At 48.7% G+C, this 23,322-nt stretch overlaps 1 protein-coding gene across 5 annotated transcripts in view; it reads left to right on the top strand.

Moving 5' to 3' along the window:
* MTRR (5-methyltetrahydrofolate-homocysteine methyltransferase reductase) overlaps positions 1–21,407 on the top strand; it is a 55,525-nt gene extending 34,118 nt beyond the window's left edge. For 3 of the 5 annotated variants that reach the window (XM_045038941.1, XM_019812938.3, XM_045038947.1), the window contains exons 6-15: positions 1,876–1,998; positions 3,592–3,745; positions 4,622–4,710; positions 6,883–7,060; positions 11,620–11,662; positions 12,187–12,391; positions 15,571–15,689; positions 16,989–17,081; positions 17,167–17,349; positions 20,814–21,407. In XM_045038941.1, the coding sequence (XP_044894876.1) occupies positions 1,876–1,998; positions 3,592–3,745; positions 4,622–4,710; positions 6,883–7,060; positions 11,620–11,662; positions 12,187–12,391; positions 15,571–15,689; positions 16,989–17,081; positions 17,167–17,349; positions 20,814–20,958 (1,332 nt within the window). In that variant the 3' untranslated portion in view covers positions 20,959–21,407. The remainder of the gene's footprint in view (positions 1–1,875; positions 1,999–3,591; positions 3,746–4,621; positions 4,711–6,882; positions 7,061–11,619; positions 11,663–12,186; positions 12,392–15,570; positions 15,690–16,988; positions 17,082–17,166; positions 17,350–20,813) is intronic. The other 2 variants (XM_006928111.5, XM_019812943.3) reach the window with 2 other exon arrangements.
* The last annotated feature ends 1,915 nt before the right edge of the window (positions 21,408–23,322 follow it).

Below are 23,322 nucleotides of genomic sequence, written 5' to 3'. Positions count from 1 at the left end.
TCGACTTTTAGGGATGGTATCTGTGCCTGCAGTTCCTCTCAGGATGCTGGATGTCTCCCTTTGTACCTCGTGGGGGGAGAAGGCCATGTCAAACTCACAGGCTTCCTCGTGGCCTCTAACCTCGTGGGGGGAGAAGGCCACGTCAAACTCATAGGCTTCCTCGTGGCCTTCCCACCACATAGCCCTGAGCCCCCCAGGGTGGGATGCCCTAGTGGGGGCGTGGGCGTGGCTTGCAGGGCAGAGGACTCACGCAGCAGGGAGTTCTTGCTCTCTGTAGGAAGAAGTAGCCACTTCTGCAGACTCAGCAGTTTCAAGGGAATCTAGGGATTCAAGATTTTGAAGCCTCATGTCCCCGTCAGCTGCCAGGAGGCCATTCTTTCCCTATCAGAGACAGGCCTCAGCCTTCTGTCCCGAGGCAAGAGACAGCAGCTTCTTTGGATGCCGTGGAGGATGTTCTCTGGCTTCCACGTTTAGTTTTTAAGTGTTTTCTCAGCTTTTGTGTTTTTTTTCCAGAGGTGTCAATGAAGTTTAGTAAAACCCACAACTCGACTGGTCGTATCAGTGCTATTTCCCCCTAGATCTCCAGCACCAGCTACTGTCCAGTGCGTTCCCTTTCACGGTGCGCCCTCCCACTTAGCTCCCGCCTTGCCGCCTTGTGCTCTGTCTCCCCTCTGCCACCAGTGTCGTGTGCTGTTGTCAGCCAGGTGGGTGATCCAGCTCCAAACTCCCGTTTTAGCATCTTGAAGCCACTCTAGCACCGGCTGTCACAGACTCGGTTCCTGTAAATCGAACTACGTGATTATTTTTAGGGTATCCCCTTGAGATCCTCACCTTGGGGAAAGGGGGGGCAGAAGCAGGAGTGGGCACAGTGAGAAGTGGGCTGCGAGGCGTTCCAGCAAAGGCCCCAGCCGATCTCACGGGGTTCTCCGGAGCTGGGATGGCCCTTCAGAGTTGGCCAGAGTTGGGGCAAAGGGACTGGGCCTTTATGGTCATCAGCTAGTCATTGTGTATGGGCTGCCTCTGAAAGGAGGCATGACCGGGGTCCCAGATGACCACAAGCCAGCTGAGGGCCGTCTGCTGACAGTGCTCCCAGCAGCCCTGCTGAAGGCTATCTCTGGCAGGGGGCTTCTCCCGGTAGCCCTATGTCATGACTGTCAGGCTCTGAGCTCTGATGCTTGTCCCAGTTTTCCCATCTAGCCATGTATCCAGTGTTAACTGACTAGCGTTTTGTAAGTTTCTGTCTTCAAAAGAGCTGAGGAGCATCAAGGTAGGAAAGGGGTGGAAATAGTGCAACCAATTGGATTTCTTTGTGGTTTCCCAAGACCTGGGCTCGCTAATACCGGAGCCACTGGCCATGGGTGGCCACTTAAAGTTAAATAAATGAAAATAAGAGTTGTTTGTTAGGCACATGCGTCTGTGGCTCCTGTGCTGACCAGGGTGGGTGCGGAACATTCCCGTCGTCAGTGCCCAGCAGGCTGAAGGTTCTCAGGAACATCTCTGCAAGCGTCTTCCAGCCTTAAACCTCTGTCCTTTCCTTTACAGTCTCCTTCCTGAAATAATGCATGCACGCTGCCTCCTTTTGCACAGTTTACTTGGAATACTGTTAGACCTTTACACGAAAATGCTGGTGCCTGATGTTTTCAATATATATCCCAGAAATGTGCCTAATAACCAAGGCATTTAAGATCTGCATGAGCTATCTCTTCTGAAAGATTGAGAGGCGTGTGTCTGTAGCCATTTGCCTTAGAAACAAATTCTTCAATAGCTAGGATGTTTTCTAAGACCCTTTAGATCTTACCTAGTCACTAAGTGAAGCAATGGTGAGTAAAATTGGAAATCGCATTTAGTGATATTTTATCACATTTGTCTCTCGAGGAGGAAAGCCGAGCATCTGTGACTCCCGTGGATCCAGTTTTTCAAGTTCCAATTTCAAAGGCAGTTCAGCTGACTACGAACGATGCCATCAAAACCACTCTCCTGGTGGAATTGGACATTTCAGTAAGTTCCAGAAGCTGTCTCTGAGCCCCGTGTGCTGTCGAGGGGCTGCTGGGGTCCCCACGCTCGGGAAGGAGGACGGTCTCTGACCGACACCAGGCCCGCTCATTCTCGACCCCCCCATGTTTTCTCCCCACATCCCCCCATGTTTTCTTTTCACTTTGGGGGTGTGTGGGGGTGGGGCTACAATGAGGAGGGATCTGGGAGGTGAGTTGATTGGAGAGAACAGTGGCGCCACCTATAGAGTGTCTGTCGCCTAGGAGAGAACAGCGTCCCCTCACTCAGTAAGCCATGAAAAAATAGCAGCATCAAAGCGGCATTTCCGTTCGAGAAGAGCCCTGAGACAGTCAGCCGGTCGTCGGAGGGTGGTCGGGAGCAGAGCTCAGACCCGGCCGGGCACTGACTGCTTCATTCCTCGTCGTCGTGGTGGCTCTTGTGCCTTGAGAATCCGGGAGAAGTCATGGATCCCTCCAGAAAGATGGTGATATGCGTTCTCATGTAGTTTTAGGGGCACGTGCTGTGTCTCAGCTCCATCCACGAGCCACTGCCCGGCCCCTGCCCCAAATCACTGGCCTCCTGTGACCTCAGGGCCGGAGGCTCCAGAGTCCCTCAGCTGTGTATTTCGGTGGGGGTTCCGGGAAGGGGGTTGTGCTTTCAGAAAAGGGAGTCAGGGCCGTCTGTAGATTTCGCCGAACTTCTGATAGGAAGAGAGAAATGACAGGCATCAAAACTAAGTGGTTTTGCTGGCATACGATTGAGTAGTTTCCCGTTCCTTTGGAAGTGTTGTTAAATATTCTGTGTATACCAAAACGTTTTCTTTTTCATTCTGTGTTACACTCTTGTCATAAAATGGTGAGGGCTGGCCGGTAGGTGGGTTTCAGGCTGTGTCCCTCACTGGCCGGGGATGTGAGCACGTGTGGTCAGAGGGTCTCCGGATCCTGCACTCGTTCTGTGTCACTCTGTGAATCGCTGTGGGGGGCACGTGGATCTTCCAGTCTGCGTTCATTCGCAGCAGCAAAGCCAAGTGCTGTAACGTTTTCTGCTGAGTAAGGAAGAAATACAATGTCTCTCCTGCCCTTGTTCTTCCCCAAAAGAAAATACTAAAGGAAATCCAGGACCAATGCAGACAGCCTCAAGAAGTTTCTCTCGCTCGTTATATGCGTGTTTGCCTGAGAGGGAATTTTACGTTGATGATTAAAACGTTTATTGAGTCACCTTAAATGAGAAAGGTTTTAACATTGTAGAAAATACTCAAATGGTCGAAACAAAACACTGGGTAACTATGGAAGTTTTTTTCTTTAAAGTAACTCCCGAGGCCCCTGGCTGGCTCAGTCACTCATGTGACTCTTGATCTCGGAGTTGTGAGTTGGAGCCCTGCACGGGGTGTATAGGTTACTTTAAAATTAAAAAAAAAAAAAAAAGTAACTCCTAATAAAAGGTTTGTTCAGTTGGGCTTACTTTTTGAAGTTAGAATCATTTTGTTTCTAGTTCCTATTTTGAAATGAGAATATAATAAAAACATATTTTTGTTACCCCACAGCTCAAACACTTGACTCATATGTGCTTTTTTTTTCTTCCATGTTGGTTCTTCTCTAGAAAACAGATTTTTCCTATCAGCCTGGAGACGCCTTCAACGTGATCTGTCCCAACAGTGATTCTGAGGTTCAACACCTACTCCAAAGACTGCAGCTCACAGACAGAAGAGAGCACTGTGTCGTCTTGAAAATTAAGGGTGACACCAAGAAGAAAGGTACAGCCCCGATCTGTTATTTCTTAAGGTGTCATTGGACCAACGCATGGGAGGTGACCAGTGCAAGGCCCTCCTTCCCCAACCCTGTGTGATGGCTGCACAGGTGGCCTGAGGCCTGGCACCCCGTCAGTGGGTGGGACACAGGCACATGCTGGCCTGCCGGTTTCTTAACTTTTACACTCATCACACGGGGTGGGATGATCATGCATTTTCTGCTTACTGGGACACTGCTGGACAGGACACGTGAGTGTAACCGAGTCTGTTCGTTGGCTTTCTGCACTTAGCATTATTTTGTTGTGGAGTTCTACGAGAGTTGTCCTACAGTAAACTTTTATTATATGGACCTTTTTAAGGTTTGCTTATAATATGTATTTCTCATAGCATATTTATTGCTTATTTAGTATATAAAAATAGTTTTCCATAATTAAGGGGCATTATTTGTTTTTTCAGTTATTTGCCTAGAATCTTGAACTGGATTTTCATCAATTCTAAAATTCTTTTTGAGAATAATATGCATTGTTAATGGACAAGAGCCATATTTTGGTTTTTGGTTTTGGTTTTGTTTTTTTGTTTGTTTGTTTTGGTCCTTGGCTTTGGATAATTTCCCTCTTGTTTGGTATACCTAGATTTGGTAGGTGTGGCTAATAATACTATTGAATTTATAATTCTTTTGTTTATTTATTCTTGCAAAGTGGATTTTTTTTCCCTGTAAACATTTTGGGAAAATTTTTTGACTGGATAAACATTGCCACAAATCCTATTGTACCTTGCTAGCACGGTAACGTAAAGAATACAGGTAATTGTGTTTTTAAGGATGCAGAAACATTCTATTCTTTATTTTTTGTGTCATGAACTCTTTCCTGTGTGCCTGAAAAGGAGCAGCCTTACCCCAGCACATCCCCGAGGGACGCTCTCTCCAGTTCATTCTCACCTGGTGCCTCGAAATAAGAGCAGTTCCTAAGAAGGTACTTCTCTTTGGGTGACTGTTTGCAAGTATACTTAGCTCTGTGTAAGATTCATTAAATCTGCTACCTGCCCTTTGAAGGCTTAGAAGATACGGCGTTCAGGGCATCTTTTCCAGAGTTTCCAAGCGTGTATGGTATTTGTCATGGACGAATATTTTTGGGGTTGTGCTTATATTGAAATTTTGTGTTTTCTGTTGAAATGACATTTTTCTTATTCTTACCAGCCGTTAACTTGATGTGACACGTTAATCAGCGATTAAGGTGACCCCAGATGACCTTGTGTTCTACTGCACAGGGACACCTTTTCTAATTGATGACAGGAAGCTTATGAGGGTGCAGGCCTGTTTAATGTTGGGATCTCTTCTGGGTGAAAGCACACAGTCACCTACTGTTAAATCAGAATTAAAGGATTCGGGGAGGTTACGGATGTCTAGATGAATGTGCAGACAGAATGATCCACTAGGTGTCAGTAGGATGCTGGGAGCTGCGTTTCGAAGATGCTCGTACCTGATTTCTTCCAACCGCGTCCCTACACAGATCCAAATGGGGACACTTTGCCGGCCGCACTTCGCCAGTGAGCATGGGTGGTGCCTCCATCAGGGTGCCCTCCACAATGCCATTTCTGCTCTCTGTCGTATTCGTCGTTTGTTGCATGCAGCCTTTGGGAAGCAAACTCCTTTAGAGAGAGGCTCAGCCCTGGATGTAATTTGAGTAAATTTAGAATTCACTGTGATGAGAACTTCTTGATTAAACACAGTACGTTTCACAATTTAGTTCAGCTCTACCTTTCCATACAGCGAATATACATAAACATATTTTTCCTTACTATAAAAGTAACATTCTCACTGTAAAAATCTGGACACAAAAACGAGGAACTCAGGAACTCAGGAGCTCGTGTACCCCAGCGTGGGAAGGTATCCTGCCTGCGACCCGTGCAGAGAAGTGGGGTGCTCGTTTACCTCACATGGTTTCCGAGTGCTCGGTGTGTGTTTGGCCCTGTGCCTGGCATCGTGAAGAAGGCTTGCAGTGTGTTAGTCCCAGGATAGTTCAGGCAGAGCTCCTGAGCTGAGCCACTGGAAACCCGTGACCCCTCACGAGAGGAGGGACCTCGTCCTTCCTGTTGGGGGGTCTAGGGCACGAGGTGCTTGAGCCATGGGGTGACAAGTAGGAGTGTCTGTTAGCATCTCATTTAGCACTGGAAACAGAGGACTCGCTTACTTGCTTTGTCCCTAAAGAACCCTGGAGTGGTGACAGCTGTATGTGCCATTTAACGGGTGTATGTCCTTAAGAACCATCTATATGTATGTCATGGTCCGAATACGTGGAAACCGGAAGTCATCACTAGCAAGTTTGGTCTTTTGTCCGAGAGTTTGGACTTGGCTCTTTGAGGCTTGGGATTCAGGATGTCATTGCTTGGCTTTCTTCGTTTCTGTTCTCCTCCTCTTTCTGCAGTGAGTCTGAGGTGACTCAGAGAGTCCGTGTGCAGGAGGCTTCTCGATGCTCTGGCCCTGTCTGTCTTTGCAGCCTTTGTCCTGCGCCCCATTTCCCTGCGTGCTAGCGAACACGCCATGGCCCCGGGGAGCGTGCTTTTGCCGGCCGCCTGTGCCTTTGTGGAACCGCTGGCCGCTTCGCCCTCCTGACCGTCTCTTCCACGGGGCCAGCTGTCGGCCCAGGCTTACGTTCCGGGACACCCTGGCTGCCGAAGCCCCTATCGGGGTAGTTGGCCTCCTGAGCACTCTCACGAGCTGGGAGCTGGGAGCAGGGGTCGTGCCCAGTGCCTCTTGTATAAAGGACTTACCGGTTAGCAGATGAGAGAAGTCTAGCTTGTGGTCATTGGCTAAGACAAGAACAGGTATCTTGTCTCGAGTTAAAATGAGGAGTTAACGAGACTCCTGATCACTGTTACTCGAGTACACCAGACGTGACATCTGAGGTCGTACTTGGGACTGAATCACATTGGTTTGGGAAACAGGAAAGGTGACCGAAAGTAGAACGTGGGAGGGCACTTTCTTGAGCAGGCTGAATGAAAGCACATAGGTGCCAGCCAAGTTCTCTCTCCTGATCGCACACCTAGATGCGTGACCGGGCGCGTCCCCGGGTACGTACTGACCGAAGATTCGCGCAGCCTGGCCCCACGTGGTACTTTCAGCCTGCTTCCTCTTCTGGCCGCAGGCGATGCTGAGAGCCCTGGCGGAACACGCGGCCGGCCCAGACAGGCGCAGGCTGCACGAGCTGTGCAGCAGGCAGGGCGCCGCCGACTACGGCCGCTTCGTGCGGGACGCCCACACTGGGCTGCTGGACCTCCTGCTGGCTTTCCCATCCTGCCAGCCTCCGCTGGCGCTCCTGCTCGGTGAGTGCTCCTGGCCCTGCACCCCAGGGGCCCTCCCGTGAGTGCTCCCCGGCCCTGTGCCCCAGGGGCCCTCCCATCCGTGCTCCCTGCCCTGTGCCCCAGGGGCCCTCCCATGAGTGCTCCCGGCCCTGTGCCCCAGGGGCCCTCCCGTGAGTGCTCCCCGGCCCTGTGCCCCAGGGGCCCTCCCGTGAGTGCTCCCCGCCCCTGAGCCAAGGGCCCTCCCGTGAGTGCTTCCCGGCCCTGTGCCCCAGGGGCCCTCCCGTGAGTGCTCCCGGCCCTGCACCCCAGGGGCCCTCCCGTGAGTGCTCCCCACCCCTGTGCCAAGGGCCCTCCCATGAGTGCTCCCGGCCCTGTGCCCCAGGGGCCCTCCCGTGAGTGCTCCCTGCCCTGTGCCCCAGGGGCCCTCCCGTGAGTGCTCCCCACCCCTGCGCCAAGGGCCCTCCTGTGAGTGTTCCTGGCCCTGCGCCCCAAGGTCCCTCCCATGAGTGCTCCTGGCCCTGCGCCCCAGGGGCCCTCCCGTGAGTGCTCCCTACCCCTGCGCCAAGGGCCCTCCTGTGAGTGCTCCTGGCCCTGTACCCCAGGGGCGCTCCCATGAGTGCTCCCAGCCCTGCGCCCCAGGGGCCCTCCCGTGAGTGCTCCCCGGCCCTGTACCCCAGGGGCCCTCCCATGGGTGCTCCCCACCCCTGCGCCAAGGGCCCTCCCATGAGTGCTCCCGGCCCTGCGCCCCAGGGGCCCTCCTGTGAGTGCTCCCAGCCCTGCGCCCCAGGGGCCCTCCCGTGAGTGCTCCTGGCCCTGTACCCCAGGGTCCCTCCCGTGAGTGCTCCCCGGCCCTGTGCCCCAGGGGCCCTCCCATCAGTGCTCCCCACCCCTGCACCAAGGGCCCTCCCGTGAGTGCTCCTGGCCCTGTACCCCAGGGGCGATCCCATGAGTGCTCCCCTGCCCTGTGCCCCAGGGGCCCTCCCGTGAGTGCTCCCGGCCCTGTGCCCTAGGGGCCCTCCTGTGAGTGCTTCCCTGCCCTGTGCCCTAGGGGCCCTCCTGTGAGTGCTCCCGGCCCTGTGCCCTAGGGGCCCTCCCATGAGTGCTCCCCTGCCCTGCGCCCCAAGGGCCCTCCCGTGAGTGCTCCCCACCCCTGCGCCAAGGGCCCTCCTGTGAGTGCTCCTGGCCCTGTACCCCAGGGGCGCTGCTGTGAGTGCTTCCCTGCCCTGTGCCCCAGGGGCCCTCCCGTGAGTGCTCCTGGCCCTGTGCCCCAGGGGCCCTCCCGTCTGTCTGGCAGGTGGCAGGTGGGAGCACGTCTCTGGGAGGGAGCCTCTGTGTCGGGGTCTTCCTGGAAGTGGGAAGAACCCCGCTGCCACAGTGTTTATTTCCTTACTTCGTCCTTCTGCCATCATCACAATCATCTGAGCTTCCTTGCAGCCAGTGGTCATTCTCCTTCTTTGGATTGGCCTTCAGCGTCTTTTCTATTCATTCAGCTATGGTTTGGAAAGGTTTTTTGGTCAGATTTTACCGAAAAAGGAGTTTCCCGAAGGAAACCAGGTTTTTCAAAGCTGATAGGCATCAGGTGTACGTGACAGAGGTTAAGGAGGTGGGTGCTCTCTGTGCAGAACACAGAGGTGTCGCCGCTGGGCACGTCCAGTTCAGGGTGCTCCCAGGGCGGCAGGGGCCCCCCGTGTCGTACCGGCACGTGCCGCCTCGTGCAGGGAGCCTCCGGGCTTGAGGCTTGGGTGAACTAGCCACAAAATGTCCAAATGTAGGATTACCTTGATTTTCATCCACACTGTCTCTTGGGGTGTTTGTTCCAACAGAAGAGGGAAGACCTCCCTGAGGAACTGTGTGTCAGGGAGGGACTTTCTGCAGCCTCCGTGGGGACCACAGACGTTTAGCAGGGATGGTGACGGAGAAGCGTGCAGGAGTCTTAGACGCGTAGTCCTTTCCTGTGCTTGTAGTTTTGTCCTCTCCTAGCTGTTTTCCTCTGGTGATAACTAGTAAAACTTCAGAATTGCATTATCTTTGGTTCCAGGAAAACGTATATCCTGCTTCTCACTGTTAGGCCACAAGGTGCCCCGTTGTCCCGCAGAATTAGCTGTGTGCTCCTCTTTAAGTCAGATCCTGCTTTATTTCCCTTCTTCTTTTTTTAAGTTTATTTATTTTGAGGGTTTTGAGGGAGAGAGAATACATGTGCATGAGTGGCGAGCAGGGCAAGGGCAGAGATAGAGAGAGAGGGAGGGAGGGAGGGAGGGAGGGAGGGAGGGAGGGAGAGAGAGAGAGAGAGAGAGAGAGAGAGAGAGAGAGAGAATCCCAAACAGACTCCACACCCAGCATGGAGCCCGATGTGGGGCGCAGTTTTACGTGAGATCATGACCTGAACGGAAATCAAGAGTGGGACATTCAACTGACTGAGCCCCCCCGGGCGCCTTTTTCCCTTTTTCTTAGTACTTCTTTTCCTTGTCCTCAAAACGGTGAAGTTTCTGAGGGAGGCAGCTCCTCCCACTTCCCCGTATTCAAAGGGACGCTCCTCCCCTTCCCAGTGGAGTCTTTGGAGGGAGAACGGGGGTTGGGAGAATAACCAGAACATGTGTAGACAAACTGTAAGAACTCTTGTAAAGCTCCCCAGCATATGAGAATAGGTTTCTGTTCTTTTCACCGATTTGCTGTCTTTTAATTTTGTATAGCATTTATTACACAGTTATGTAAAAAATGAGTAAAGGCATTGAGGCTTAAAAAATTAGATTATTGGGGGGGCGCCTGGGTGGCGCAGTCGGTTAAGCGTCCGACTTCAGCCAGGTCACGATCTCGCGGTCCGTGAGTTCGAGCCCCGCGTCGGGCTCTGGGCTGATGGCTCAGAGCCTGGAGCCTGTTTCCGATTCTGTGTCTCCCTCTCTCTCTGCCCCTCCCCCGTTCATGCTCTGTCTCTCTCTGTCCCAAAAATAAATAAACATTGAAAAAAAAAATAAAAAAATAAAAATAAAAACAAAATTAGATTATTGGGGCGCCTGGGTGGCTCAGTCGGTTGAGTGTCCGACTTCGGCTCGGGTCATGATCTCACAGTTGTTGAGTTCGAGCCCTGCATCGGGCTCTGTGCTAACAGCTCAGAGCCTGGAGCCTGCTTCGGATTCTGTGTCTCCCTCTCTTTCTGCCCCTCCCCCGTTCAGGCTCTGTCTCTCTCTCTCTTAAAAATGAATAAACATTAAAAAATTATTTTCCAGCTTCTTTAAAGAAATTGAATGTATCTAAAGCTTATATTATGTTGAGCCCTTTTTAAGCCTTATTCTGTTATTTGTTAAATTTTAGAACAGGTCTTTCCCAGTTTTTACTGGAGAACTCCTAAACGTATAACGTTGAACACAAAAAGTTTCAGAGTTTGTTAGTGGACAGTTAGGTATTCAAGTAGTGAATCTTTTTTTTTTTTTTTTTTTATGAAATTTATTGTCAAATTGGTTTCCATACAACACCCAGTGCTCATCCCAAAAGGTGCCCTCCTCAATACCCATCACCCACCCTCCCCTCCCTCCCACCCTCAAGTAGTGAATCTTTGACTTTTTTTTAAGTTTATTTACTTTGAGAGAAAGGGAGAGTAGGGAAGGGGTTGTGTGGGTGTGGGGGAGAGAAAGAATGACAGAGAGAGGGAGAGAGAGAGAATCCCAAGCAGGCTCTGTGCTGCCAGTGCAGGGCCCAGCTCGGGCCTCAGACTCACAAACCATGAGCCATGACCTGAGCCCAAATCAAGAGTTGGTTGCTTAATCGACTGAGCCACCCAGCTGCCCCTGACTCTTTGACCGACTTTTAAAAGAGCACCAATGTATTTGGAAACCACTGGGTTCTGGATAACTTAAAGGTTTTACCACTACATTCCCATTTTCTTCTTACTATATAAATATAAGAAGGAAAAATATTTCAAGCCTAAGTATTTCCCATAATCCTTAACACCCTTAATCTTTTGGGGGTCATGATCTTATTTGAAATATGAAAACTCTGGACACTTCTCAGAAAACTGCACACACATAGCGAATTTAATGAGTTTCTTGATTCTGAAGCCCCTTCATGGATGCTTTTATTATCCTTTGGGTTAAGAAGCTAGCCTTAGAAAGACACACTGATTTCCAGTTAAAGGAATGCCACGTGTCTGGTTTTTAATGTGAGGAATTGGAAAAAGTATTCAGTCATAATTTGCTTAGTCATAGTGAATTTACACATGCTCTAAAATATGATTTAGAGTGGGAGAGAGCCAAAGCATAAGAGACTCTTAAAAACTGAGAACAAACTGAGGGCTGATGGGGGGTGGGAGGGAGGGGAGGGTGGGTGATGGGTATTGAGGAGGGCACCTTTTGGGATGAGCACTGGGTGTTGTATGGAAACCAATTTGACAGTAAATTTCATATATTGAAAAATAAAAAAATAAAAAATAAAAAAAAGTTATGATTTAAATGCAAACATGTTATTTTGGGTATTCGAAATAAAAAATAGGCATCAAACTCAGACTTGAATTTTGACAAACCCTTACATATAATTTTTTTTTTCAGTAGCAGTGAATTCATTGCTTGTTTTCATTTTTTTTTTTCTAGAGCATCTTCCTAAGCTCCAGCCCAGACCATATTCGTGTGCAAGGTACTGATATTTACTAACACATAGCATGTCTCTCCCAAAATATTGTGAATCTCCGACTTCTAAATCCTTACTAGTTCCAAATTCACCTGGTGGAAGTTTAACCTCATTTTTGGAAGACAATAGCGGGGACACGATAGGGAATGAAGGAGACCCGTCTTGGGACTCTGGTCCTGCAGGAGCACAACCACATTCCCCCACATGAGGCCACAGTCACCCGGGCCTCACCTGCTGCCTGGAGTGCTGGGCCAGGCCACCTTCGCTGGGTAGCAGAGGCCGCCAGTGAAGAGACGAAAGGTTGCAGAGATCTTACGGACTCTCGAAGCAAACAGGGAATTGGAATCTCACAAGATGGGGGGCAGGAGGAGGGGAGCTTTTAAGGAGCAACAGATCACTTTTCCCTGAGGAGTTAGAAGGCAGCTTAGAGCCCAGAAAGAAACCTCCCTGTGTCCAGTAAGAAAGGCTGAGTGTAGCCTGGATGATCAGTCCTGATACAAAGTTCAAAAGTAACCTGTGTGTCTCTGCAGCTCAAATCTGTCTCACCCGGGGAAGCTTCATTTCGTTTTCAACATCGTGGAGTTTTTGTCTCCCACCACGATGGAGGTCCTGCGGAGGGGCGTGTGCACAGGCTGGCTGGCCACGGTGGTCGCGTCCATCCTTCGTCCAGACACGCAGGTGTCCCCTGCAGAAGGCGGGCCAGCCCCTGCTCCTGAGGTACCGGGAGTGTGCAGTGTGGGCGTTCTTAAAATGCTGTTTGCCTGATTTGAAAAAACAACGTGGTCTTCCCTGGCATCGTCCATTACTGTGCAGTTTATTCAAGGGAAAATTTTTGCCATACTTGAATTTTAGAATCTCTTTCCTGGGAAGTCAGGAAAACATTACCTGCGTTCCATGTCTCTCTCAAATATTTAAAGTATGAATTTTGTAAAATACAGTCTTTTCTCCTTCCTTGTCCTGTTCGTAGAAAAGAAGGCCTTTCCTGCCAGTTGGCACAGGAAGAGAGTCCAGGACTGAAGGCTGGTGTTGAGGTGTGCAGGCCAGAGCCTGGGTCCCAGATAAGTCCTTAACTTGGAGTCAGTCGACACCCAGAGATTAATTTTATAGCCTTTAGTTTTGGGGTACTAGAGGTTGGGTTTTTTTGTTGTTTTTTTAATTTTTTTTAATGTTTATTTACTTTTGAGAGAGAGAGCACAAAGAGGGGGGAGACAGAGAAAGAGGGAGACAGAATCCAGAGCAGGCTCCAGGCTCCACGTTTTCTGCACAGGACCCGACGTGGGGCTCGAACCCATGAATTGTGAGATCGTGACCTGAGCTGGAGTCAGACGCCCACCTGACTGAGTCACCCAGGCACCCCTAGGGTACTAGGGTTTCACCCTATTTCTTCCCTTTTTGTCACAGATGTGGTATAGAATTCGAATTAGTGCTGTTAATGTGAAGGCATAATGTGGCAAAATGGCTTTTTAAACACACGGGAGAAAAATGTGACTCGATTTTGTGAACTGTGGACACTTTTACATCTGGACTTAGTGCCCATCCTTCGTGTTTTGATACAGCATGGGCAGAATCTCACTCAAGACTGCGGCGAAAGGAACAGTTTAAAGTCCCTGCTCGCCCACGAGGATGGTTGAAATTAAACAAGACATTTCAGGCTTTATCACGAAGTCGTCTTTCTCTGTGGTATTGAAAAAAAACGTACCTGTCATTTGTAGCCTTATCTTAGGACGGATGTGGTGGTTGTAAGTTATTGCAGTGGAAGAGTTCGTGCCCTGAGGGGGTAGTAAGGCTCGGTGTATACTTGAGAGGGCTTGTGGGAAACTGCTGCTTGAAGTTGCCCTTTACTGCGGTATTTTGCCAGCCTGCTGCCTGGACGGAGGCGTCTGAGAGAGAGACCCCGTCTCCTCCCCTGCGCCCTGTACTCCTGGGTTCACGCGTCAACAAAATATTAACCTAACACACTGTTCTTCTTTTTGTTTTTTTTAATTAAAAATTTTTTTTTAATGTTTATTTTTGAAGGAGAGAGACAGGGTGTGAGCAGAGAGAGAGAGGGAGACACAGAATCGGAAGCAGGCTCCAGGTTCTGAGCTGTCAGCACAGAGCCGGACGCGGGGCTCCAACTCATGAGCCGAGAGATCATGACCTGAGCCAAAGTCGGATCCTCAACCGACTAGGCCACCCAGGCACCCCGGTTTTGAAAAGAAATACTACAATACCGACAGGACCGTACTATGTCGTACGATCCTATGAAAAGAGATGATCTCCAGAAAGTTGAACATGTGTGCGCCACACATATCACAGCCACTCAGCACGGGTGCCTTTTACACATTCTTTCCTCCCTTCCACCCTTTTCTCGCTCCTTTCTCCGCTTTAACAGATCTTTTATTGTAGGCCCCTCAGTGTTGAGGCATTAGAAGTACCGGGAAAAGGATACGATTTCAACTGTGCTGCTTAGCACACGTTTTATTAGGAAGTGTAGGGACTGTTAAGGGTCACGTGACCCACTCCACACCCTCCCCGCGCGGGTAGATGGGACAACTGTGACAGACGCCCCCTGTCCCTGGGAGGCGTGGACCGCCCCTCCCGACGGTGTGTGGCCAGATCACGCCATGAGGCGCGAGCGGACAGGATGCGTGCCTGGCCCGGCGGGAGCTCCCTGCCGGTGCGGCTGTGATAGGAGGACGGGACGCCGCGGGTCAGGGACGCTGCTGGGGCTTGGAAGTGGGTGAAGTTGGTCTGTGGTGCAGAGAGCTATAGCCAACCCGTAGCCTTACAGGAGAGCCAGGAAGACGTGTGGAGGCGTTGTGAGCCGTGTGGGGTCTGCTGCAGCGAGAGTGGACCGATGCTGGTTGCCTCGCGGTCCCTGTCACCAACACACTCCCGTCATACCCGGTGTATCCTGTCTTGTTTTGCCTCACGGGTCTTATTACCAGTCATTTTACGGACAAATGTCTGATTATCGTCTCTTGTTCCGAAAACGTAAGTCCTCGGAGACAGGGATCTTCTTTTGTTCGTTTCTGTATCCGTAGTGCTTGTCCTCTTGAGTACTGGCAGGGAGACTCATACGTGAATGAGTCAAGGCCAAGGTAACGTTAATGACTAGAATGAGAGCACGCATTCACTCACAGCTCTGCTGGTTCTTTGTTTAAAAAGTACAGTGTTCATCCCATTGATGAACCTCGTATGATTTTCCTTCCACCGAAGGAGAAAACGTCTATAATTACACATGGGTGTGTAGAGCAGTTTCCCATTACCCGGTATAACTTCTGCGCAGAGCAAAGTGAGACTGGAACTGAAATATATTTAGAAGTTGATTCCTTGTAAGTATTTCTGTAACACAGGTTAGAAGAACAATCTTTGGAAATTTTAGCAAAAAGGTTGTATTTATCTGTGTATTCGGCTTATTTATTCTTCCCCTTTTGCAGACACGTAACGTTGACCCCAGATTAACAAATACAGCACAATTCTCTAGCATCTTTGGAGCCACCCTCTGCTTTTTCCTTCAGTTGCCTAATTTGCACTGGAAACTTTCACTCCATCTTGTTAATCTTCGTTGCCCCTCCGTGTGCGAACACAGAGAATCCTGTCTTCGGGATTTCGTGCATTTCTCCATGATACATATAATGGGTTGCCTACTAGAAAGCAGATCTTATCCACGGGCCCAGGACAAGAATGTGATTGTATCTGTTCAGTGTTCTACCTTCAAAATATACCTGTCATTTTTAAAGCACCTTTGATTTCAACGGAAAGTAAAACTTTGCAAGACAGGCTTGTGTTTTTCTCTTTGGCGGTGGAAATGTTCACGGTTTCAGTCAGATCTGATACTGCTGTTTAATTTCTCTGGCAAAGATCATCTTGCTTACGTGCCTTTGTCTAGGTTTTCTTTAGGACTCACGAGCATTGGTTTAATATTCCAGATCTCCATCTCTCCTCGAACGACCGGTTTTTTCCACTTACCGAGTGACCCCGCTGCCCCCGTCATAATGGTGGGTCCAGGAACTGGCATAGCGCCCTTCATTGGTTTCCTGCAACACAGGTGTGTGCTTTCTTTGACTAGTGAGAAACTGTATCCCTTGTGATACTGGCTAGAAATACAACAGAGCACCTTTTTTGTTTCCGCAGTGACTTTTTTGGATATTGGACTTGGGTTGTAAAATTTTTATTTTAAAAAATTATTATCAAATGTGTGATCGCATAGCGTAATTTGTCACCGTGGGAAAAGTAAATCTGCTGTCTCCCAGAGGTTTCGTTTTGTGTTAGAAGCTCTCTTTTTACGGCAGCACTTTATCTTTCTTTTTTTTCCCCCAGCTGCACATAGTTTATAACGTGTAGTTGGGGACAGATTTCAGGCAGCACTTTCTGTTGTGATGATGTGCACACTGTCCCATGTGTCCCTTAACTAGATAATCCTGCTACTGACGGAGATTCGCTTACACCAGAGGTTCAAAGTTAAACCCAAACGTCAGTAATTTTCAGCAGATTGACCTGAATAGACGTGTCTTCGTATCCGTATAGAACTATTTGATGTAAAACAAGTTGTCCTTCTCTCCCTGTCTGTGAAATCATGAACGATTCTTTTTGTGTGCTGGTCTCCACATAGCGGTGTAATATCCTGTGGACAGAGTCTTTTTGTTGTTTTTACTTTGTTTTCGTTTTTTCCTCAAGGGAGCAGAGAGGAAGGGCAGACGTGGCCGGCTCGTCTCATCGCTGTGTCATTTCTGAAACAGTTCTCAGCAGATCGTTCTCCTGCTTAAAGCCCGGGGCCACGTTTCCATTCCATTAATTGAGAGTTAATTTTATTCACAGAGTCGCTATCAATATTGAATGTAGAAGTCAGTGTAGGTTTCACACTGTGATGTTCTGGGTCATCCTCCTAGATCCCCACGAAATGCTCGTAGGTGCCTGCAGCCCACAGGTAATGCCTGTTGTAGCGGCTGCTGGAGGGACCGGGGATCCCTGGGAACATGGCACAGTGGTCACTCAGTGACTGCAAACCCTGCCTCGGTTTCTTGGGGGTATTTCCTGACCTAATAGCTTGGTTTTACATACATATATATATATATATATATATATATATATATATATATATTAATGCTTATTTATTTTTGAGAGACAAAATGTGAATGGGGGAGGGGCAGAGAGAGAGGGAGACACAGAATCCAAAGCAGGCTCCGGGCTCTGAGCTGTCAGCACAGAGCCCGATGCGGGGCTCGAATCCATGAACCGTGAGATCATGACTTGAGCCGAAGTCGGACGCTTAATCGGCTGAGCTGCCCAGGCACCCCAGTTTTACATATTCTTTACGTCCAACATCTCCACTTTCTTCCTCACGTAGAGAGAAACTCCAAGAACAACATCCAGAGGGACACTTCGGAGCAATGTGGTTGTTTTTTGGCTGCCGACATAAGGAAAGGGATTATTTATTCAGGTACGACACAATTCTAGTATTCTGATTCCAGGCTTTCTCAGCTTGAAAGGATGAACTTTCAAGTAACTCATATACCGTATTTCAGAGAAGAGCTCCGGCACTTCTATAAGCGCGGGATCCTAACTCACTTGAAGGTTTCCTTCTCGAGAGATGCTCCTGTCGGGGAGGAGGAAGCCCCAGTGAAGTATGTGCAAGACAACATGTGGCTTCACAGCAAGCAGGTGGCCAGGGTCCTTCTAAAGGAGAGCGGCTACATTTACGTGTGTGGGTGAGTGGCCGTCAGGCTCAGGGGCCGGGTCGGCGAAGACAGTTGATGATACTTATTAAGTGAACCAGGGACTGTTAACCTAGGTGGGTAGGGATGACTGATTTGATTCCTAAGTACAGGAATAGGAATACAAGTTCTAAAATGATTTTAACATACATTTAGCAGCCAAGGTGTTGTCATTATCCGAAAAATAGAAGTGAAAATTAATCCTTGCTTTTCAGAATGCCGTGTGCCGTATTGAATACATGTTTTAGCCTCTAGAAGTTCTTTTTGGTATTAAGACGTTAATCATTGAACTTGCAGTCTCAGGACTGATTTTGTTGTATCCAAGAATATGTGACATGTGCAGCTGACCTAACTAAGGAAAACTCTGGTTTTTTACTCTGAGAATGTGAATCTAAAGATCCTTTTTTTTCAAGGCATAATTTATGTCAAAGTTGACCTAAGCCAGGAATTTTCTTTGTTAAGTTTAATTTACTTTTTGAAGCAAGATCTATTATAGAAATCCCAAAATTGCCATAAAAAATAAAAATTTGGGGAACTTACCAACTTGTCAGTGGAATTAAAAAAAAACTGCTGGGGCGCCTGGGTGGCGCAGTCGGTTAAGCGTCTGACTTCAGCCAGGTCACGATCTCGCGGTCCGTGAGTTCGAGCCCCGCATCGGGCTCTGGGCTGATGGCTCAGAGCCTGGAGCCTGTTTCCGATTCTGTGTCTCCCTCTCTCTCTGCCCCTCCCCCGTTCATGCTCTGTCTCTCTCCCAAAAATAAACGTTGGAAAAAAAAAATTAAAAAAAAAAAACAACTGCTAAATAGAAAGGACTTTTGAAGTGAGAAGTAGTTGTTTTTAATTCTAACACATCCCTGGCATTTATTTATTTATTTATTTATTTATTTATTTATTTATTTATTTATTTATTTATTTATTTATTTATTTATTTATTTTTTTAACGTTTATTTATTTTTGGGACAGAGAGAGACAGAGCATGAACGGGGGAGGGGCAGAGAGAGAGGGAGACACAGAATCGGAAACAGGCTCCAGGCTCTGAGCCATCAGCCCAGAGCCTGACGTGGGGCTCGAACTCACGGACCGCGAGATCGTGACCTGGCTGAAGTCGGACGCTTAACTGACTGTGCCACCCAGGCGCCCCATTTATTTATTTATTTTTAAATTTTTATTTATTTTTGAGAGAGAGAGACAGGGTGTGAGCCAGGGAGGGGCAGAGAGAGAGGGAGACACAGAATCCGAAGCAGGCTCCAGGCTCTGAGCTGTCAGCACAGAGCCCAACGCAAGGCTCGAACCCAGAAGGCATGAGATCATGACCTGAGCCGAAGTTGGATGCTTAACCGACTGAGCCGCCCAGGTGCCCCCACATCCCTGGTGTTTAAAACATGTTGTAAATCACCAAGTCAGGTTTTTTTGTTTGTTTGTTTTGTTTTGTTTTTAAACTGTGATACCGAAGAAGAAATACTGGTACAGTGATCTGGAATAGATATAATTGAAACAGGTTTTATAAAACAGAGCTTTTTCTGTTGACTTCTCATGACCTGTTGTGATAACGTCTATTCTGTCTTATTGTTAAAAAAATTGGTTTTGGGGCGCCTGGGTGGCGCAGTCGGTTAAGCGTCCGACTTCAGCTCAGGTCACGATCTCGCGGTCCGTGAGTTCGAGCCCCGCGTCAGGCTCTGGGCTGATGGCTCAGAGCCTGGAGCCTGTTTCCGATTCTGTGTCTCCCTCTCTCTCTGCCCCTCCCCCGTTCATGCTCTGTCTCTCTCTGTCCCAAAAATAAATAAACGTTGGAAAAAAAAAATTAAAAAAAAATAAAATAAAATAAAAAAAAAATAAAAAAATTGGTTTTGACCGCTGAGTTGATTTTGTGACCTATTAATGGATTTTTGACTCTCTGCTTTTGGTTGATAAAGGCAGAGATTCTGGACATGATGTTGGTTTACATTTTCATTTAGCTTTTAGAGAAGTATTTGACCTTCACTTTGGAGAGTGTAGAGCTGTCAATGATGAGGAATAGGCTGGAGTTTTAGATGCAGCTCGAACTACTAGAGGCAAAGTCAGTTGCACAAGTCTACAGATAACTGATAATTGAGAACTTGGGGGATATCTTACATGTCCAGAGTCTTAAAATGTTAACTCAGGAATAGTTCTTTACTCATTACTGGTGCCTCACTTTCCCATCTGTGCGGTGGAGTTGATAATGTGCATCATGGTGGTCTGTGGTCGGGGCTCAGGACGAGACCCCGTGGGGCCCTCATGCGGACCAGCCCCTCAGCAGGAGTGATCTTGTCCCTCAGCCCAGGGACCACTGTCCCAAGCCGGGAGCCTTGTGCTGCTGACAGTCAAGAGGACAGTGGAGACCAGGAGGCGTGGCAGCTGCAGCCACTAGCGCCACAGGGAAGGGCTGTGGGGATGAAAACTCCGGTGCAGTGGTGGAGGGTGGAGCATGACCAAGTCGAGGTGGCCCCTGGAGACGCCTTTCTCAAGAAGTGTTACCGCAAGGGCAGGACAGGTTCTGTTCCCAACATCTTGGAGTCCTACCTGACACCTTGTTTTTTTTTAACTTGTTTGTTTTTAAGAGCGCATGTGTGCAGGTGCGTGAGCGAGCGGGGGAGGGCAGAGAGGGAGGGAGGGAGAGAGAAAGAGAATCCCAAGTAGCCCCCATGCCGTCAGCGCAGAACCCAACATGAGGCTCAATCCCGCGAGCTGCAACATCATGACCTGAGCCAAAATCAAGACTCAGACGCTTAACTGACTGAGCCACCCAGGTGCCACCAGCGTCCTGTCTGGCACGGTTCAGATGTGGAGTGATAAGTGCAGCACATTCCCTGCCCCCAAACAGCTTACTCCCTGCTGGGAAAGCCACATCAGCAGGTGGTTGGAGGGGACTGCAGGGGCACAGGAGGGTCACCTCACCCTGTCCTATAAGTGAATAGGCTAAAACATGTCAAAGCACTTAGAGCCAGGCCCACAGTTAATGTGTCTGTTAATATTTGTGTGTGTGTGTGTGTGTGTGTGTGTGTGTGTGTGTGTGTGTGTGCGCGCGTGTGCACAGGCATGTGCGTGTCCATATGAAGGCTTGAAGGCTTGTAGGTGGAAACCTGGTTGCCCTTGGGAATGCAAGTTCTGCTGTGTGTCCGGAGAATGAAGTGGGGGGATGAAGGCCATGAGCAGAGCTAGGTTTATGGGGTCCTGAGACCTTGGACTTGGCTGCTCCTGGAGCAGGGGCGCCTTTGAGGGTTTCCAGCTGGCAGTGATCAGCTCTGAGGTTTGGATGGGTCACTGGTGAAGGCCTGACAGCTGACAGGCTAGGGCACCTGTTGGGTTGCTTCCCAGAGAGACAGAGGGAGGACCAGGGTGGGTGATGGTGGAGTCCGTGGGATTAGATTTGTGAATTATGGAGGCTTCGGTGAAAATTCTTGTTTCCTAAACACTGACGCTATTATTCCTTTTTCTAGAGATGCAAAGAATATGGCCAAAGATGTCAATGATACCCTTGTGGAGATAATAAGCAAAGAGACTGGAGTTGAGAAACTGGAGGCAATGAAAACATTGGCTACTTTAAAAGAAGAAAAACGGTACCTTCAGGATATTTGGTCATAAAATCAAAGGAAAAGAAAAGAGTTGTGCTTTTTTGGCTGAAAGCGCTAAAAGACAATTTCACTGAAACTGAGACTTTGAATTTTTAAAACTAAATTAAAAAAGGTTTCTTGGAGGAGGTAGGGCAGGAGTGGATCACTTCCCCTTACAGCAGACTTCCGGCTTGGTTTTCCATAAATGCCCCTGCCGCTCAGCACTCCACGCTTCAGCCCCTACACTGGTGCCTCCCGGGCCGGCCACTGCGTCCTGGGGAACGTCACAGGTCCCTCCGTCCGCTCACAGGGCGTCTGTCTGTACGCGACGAGGCTTCCCAGGACAGGGCGTGGGCCCTAGAGCCGAGCGGGTGATAGTTAAAGCTCGTGAACTTTATGTGGCAGTTTTTATAAACAAGGTGAAAATAATTTATTCTTACGTGAACTCTACCGTAAAGAATATTCATGTATTAAAATGAACCGTGTGTGGTGTGTGATTACTTATGGACACAGACAGTCCCTGACGTCCGACGTTTTGACCTTACAGTGGGTGAGAGCGGTTCGCATCCGGTAGAAAGTGTACTCGACAGTTCGAGTTTTGCTCTTTCCCCGGGTCGGGGACGAGTGATGTCTCGCTCTCCGGTTTGCGGGACGTGGCGGAGTCCCCAGGCCCGGCCGCCGTCTGTACCCGCGCAAACGTTTTGTCTCTTTCGGTGCAGCGTTCGGTAAATCGAGGTGGTCGGCACTAAGCTGCACCTTCAGGGCTCACGTCCGTGAGGTAGGCCGGGCTGAGCGGTGACGTTCGGTAGCTTAGGCGGATTAAATGCTTTTCGACTTAACGAGGTTTTCAACTTAGAGTGGATTTGTTGGGCTGTAACCTCACTGTAAGTTAAGAAAGATCTGTATAACCTTGTCAAATGATTATTTATTGCCAAGACTATATTTCTGATAAAAAAATACTAAGGTAATGCTTACAGAGATTTTTTTAAATGACTTTAAAAATGTGACCTATATTTTAAAATTCTATTTTATATGACTTACCACAATTGCTTCTTAATATCATAGTTCCAGAATTTAGGGAAATTTGCATAGTTTACAGATGCGAGCAAGTACATATTTTAGTAAAACTACACCTCCATCCCCCCTCCCCCCCCTCCCCCCCGGTTCGTCTCCTCTGCTTTTGGCATATTTTTTAGTTTTTCTACATTATTTTAACCCCATGCTATCACTCAAATTGTGTCCTAGGCTTAAAATACCTACTTAAATTAGTGTCCTTGTGTTCTAAGAATTCCTACTGCGGTCTTATATTTATGTCCCCCCACCCCCATTCATGTGTTCCCGTTCTAACTTCCATTGTGATGATAGTAGGAGGTGGGGCCTCTAGGAGGCACTTGGGTCCCGAGGGTGGAGCCCTCAGGAATGGGATCAGTACCCTGACACGGGAGGCCCCCCAGAGCCCCCTGGCTCCTGCCTGGCGGGGGGACACGAAGCCCATAGTCTGCGGCCAGAAGAGGGCTCTCTCCAGAGTCGGGCCCCACCGGCACCCTCCTCGTGGACGTCTAGCCTCCGGAACCGTGAGAAGTAATGGTTTCTAAGGCACCCACCGTCTGGTGTGCTGTTCCAGCCGCCCAAGAGCCTACGACAGCTCCCAGTGACAAATTCTTGTAAAATTTGTCAGTACAGAAAAAAAAAACGTAAAAGGGTATTAATTTTTCTAGGCTCTGGTGTTCACTGGTTTTTTATTCAAGAGATTGGCATTTATAAAACAAATCTACCTGCCACAGGTTCCTGGTCATTTTGAAAAATAAATAATGTTAAGATTTGATAAAGCTTTATGCCTGTTTGTTACATTATTCTCTAGTCTTATTTCGTATATTTTATAACAAATCTAACCTATTATTTTATAGATTTAGAATTATATATAGAATTATATTATTCATATATAACAAATTTATATTTAAACAAATCTAAAAAAACAGAACCTATCAAACAAATCCAGTTACAGACTTAATGATAAGCACGTGCTTGTATGTATCAGCCAAAAAGGACTTAAGATGAGAACGTTGAAAAGGGCAAAGCACCACGTTCTTTACTTTTGACAACTGTAACGAGAGGTTACGAGAGCTCGTGTTCCCCTGCCAGTATTGTCTATACCGTGACCCGCAACTGCCCTGTACAGAGAAGGTGACAGACAGGCCACCCGGTGGCGCTGGAGCCCATCCTGGGCCGTCTTGTCTGCATACGGCCTCCAGGTTAGTCCTGTTAGACGCTGCTGGGTGTCAGGTGTTGGAGCCGGTCGGTCAGCTCCCTCGCAGCCTCGCCAGTGAGCGATGGTGAAGATAGGCGTCAGCTCAGATCCTGTACTGTGTTTATTAAAAGCGCGTTCGCGATCCGA

Source organism: Felis catus, chromosome A1 (assembly GCF_018350175.1).
Source record: "Felis catus isolate Fca126 chromosome A1, F.catus_Fca126_mat1.0, whole genome shotgun sequence".
Lineage (NCBI taxonomy): Eukaryota > Metazoa > Chordata > Mammalia > Carnivora > Felidae > Felis > Felis catus.
Note: the sequence above shows the minus strand (reverse complement) of the source record. Positions and strands in the feature narration are given on the sequence as shown.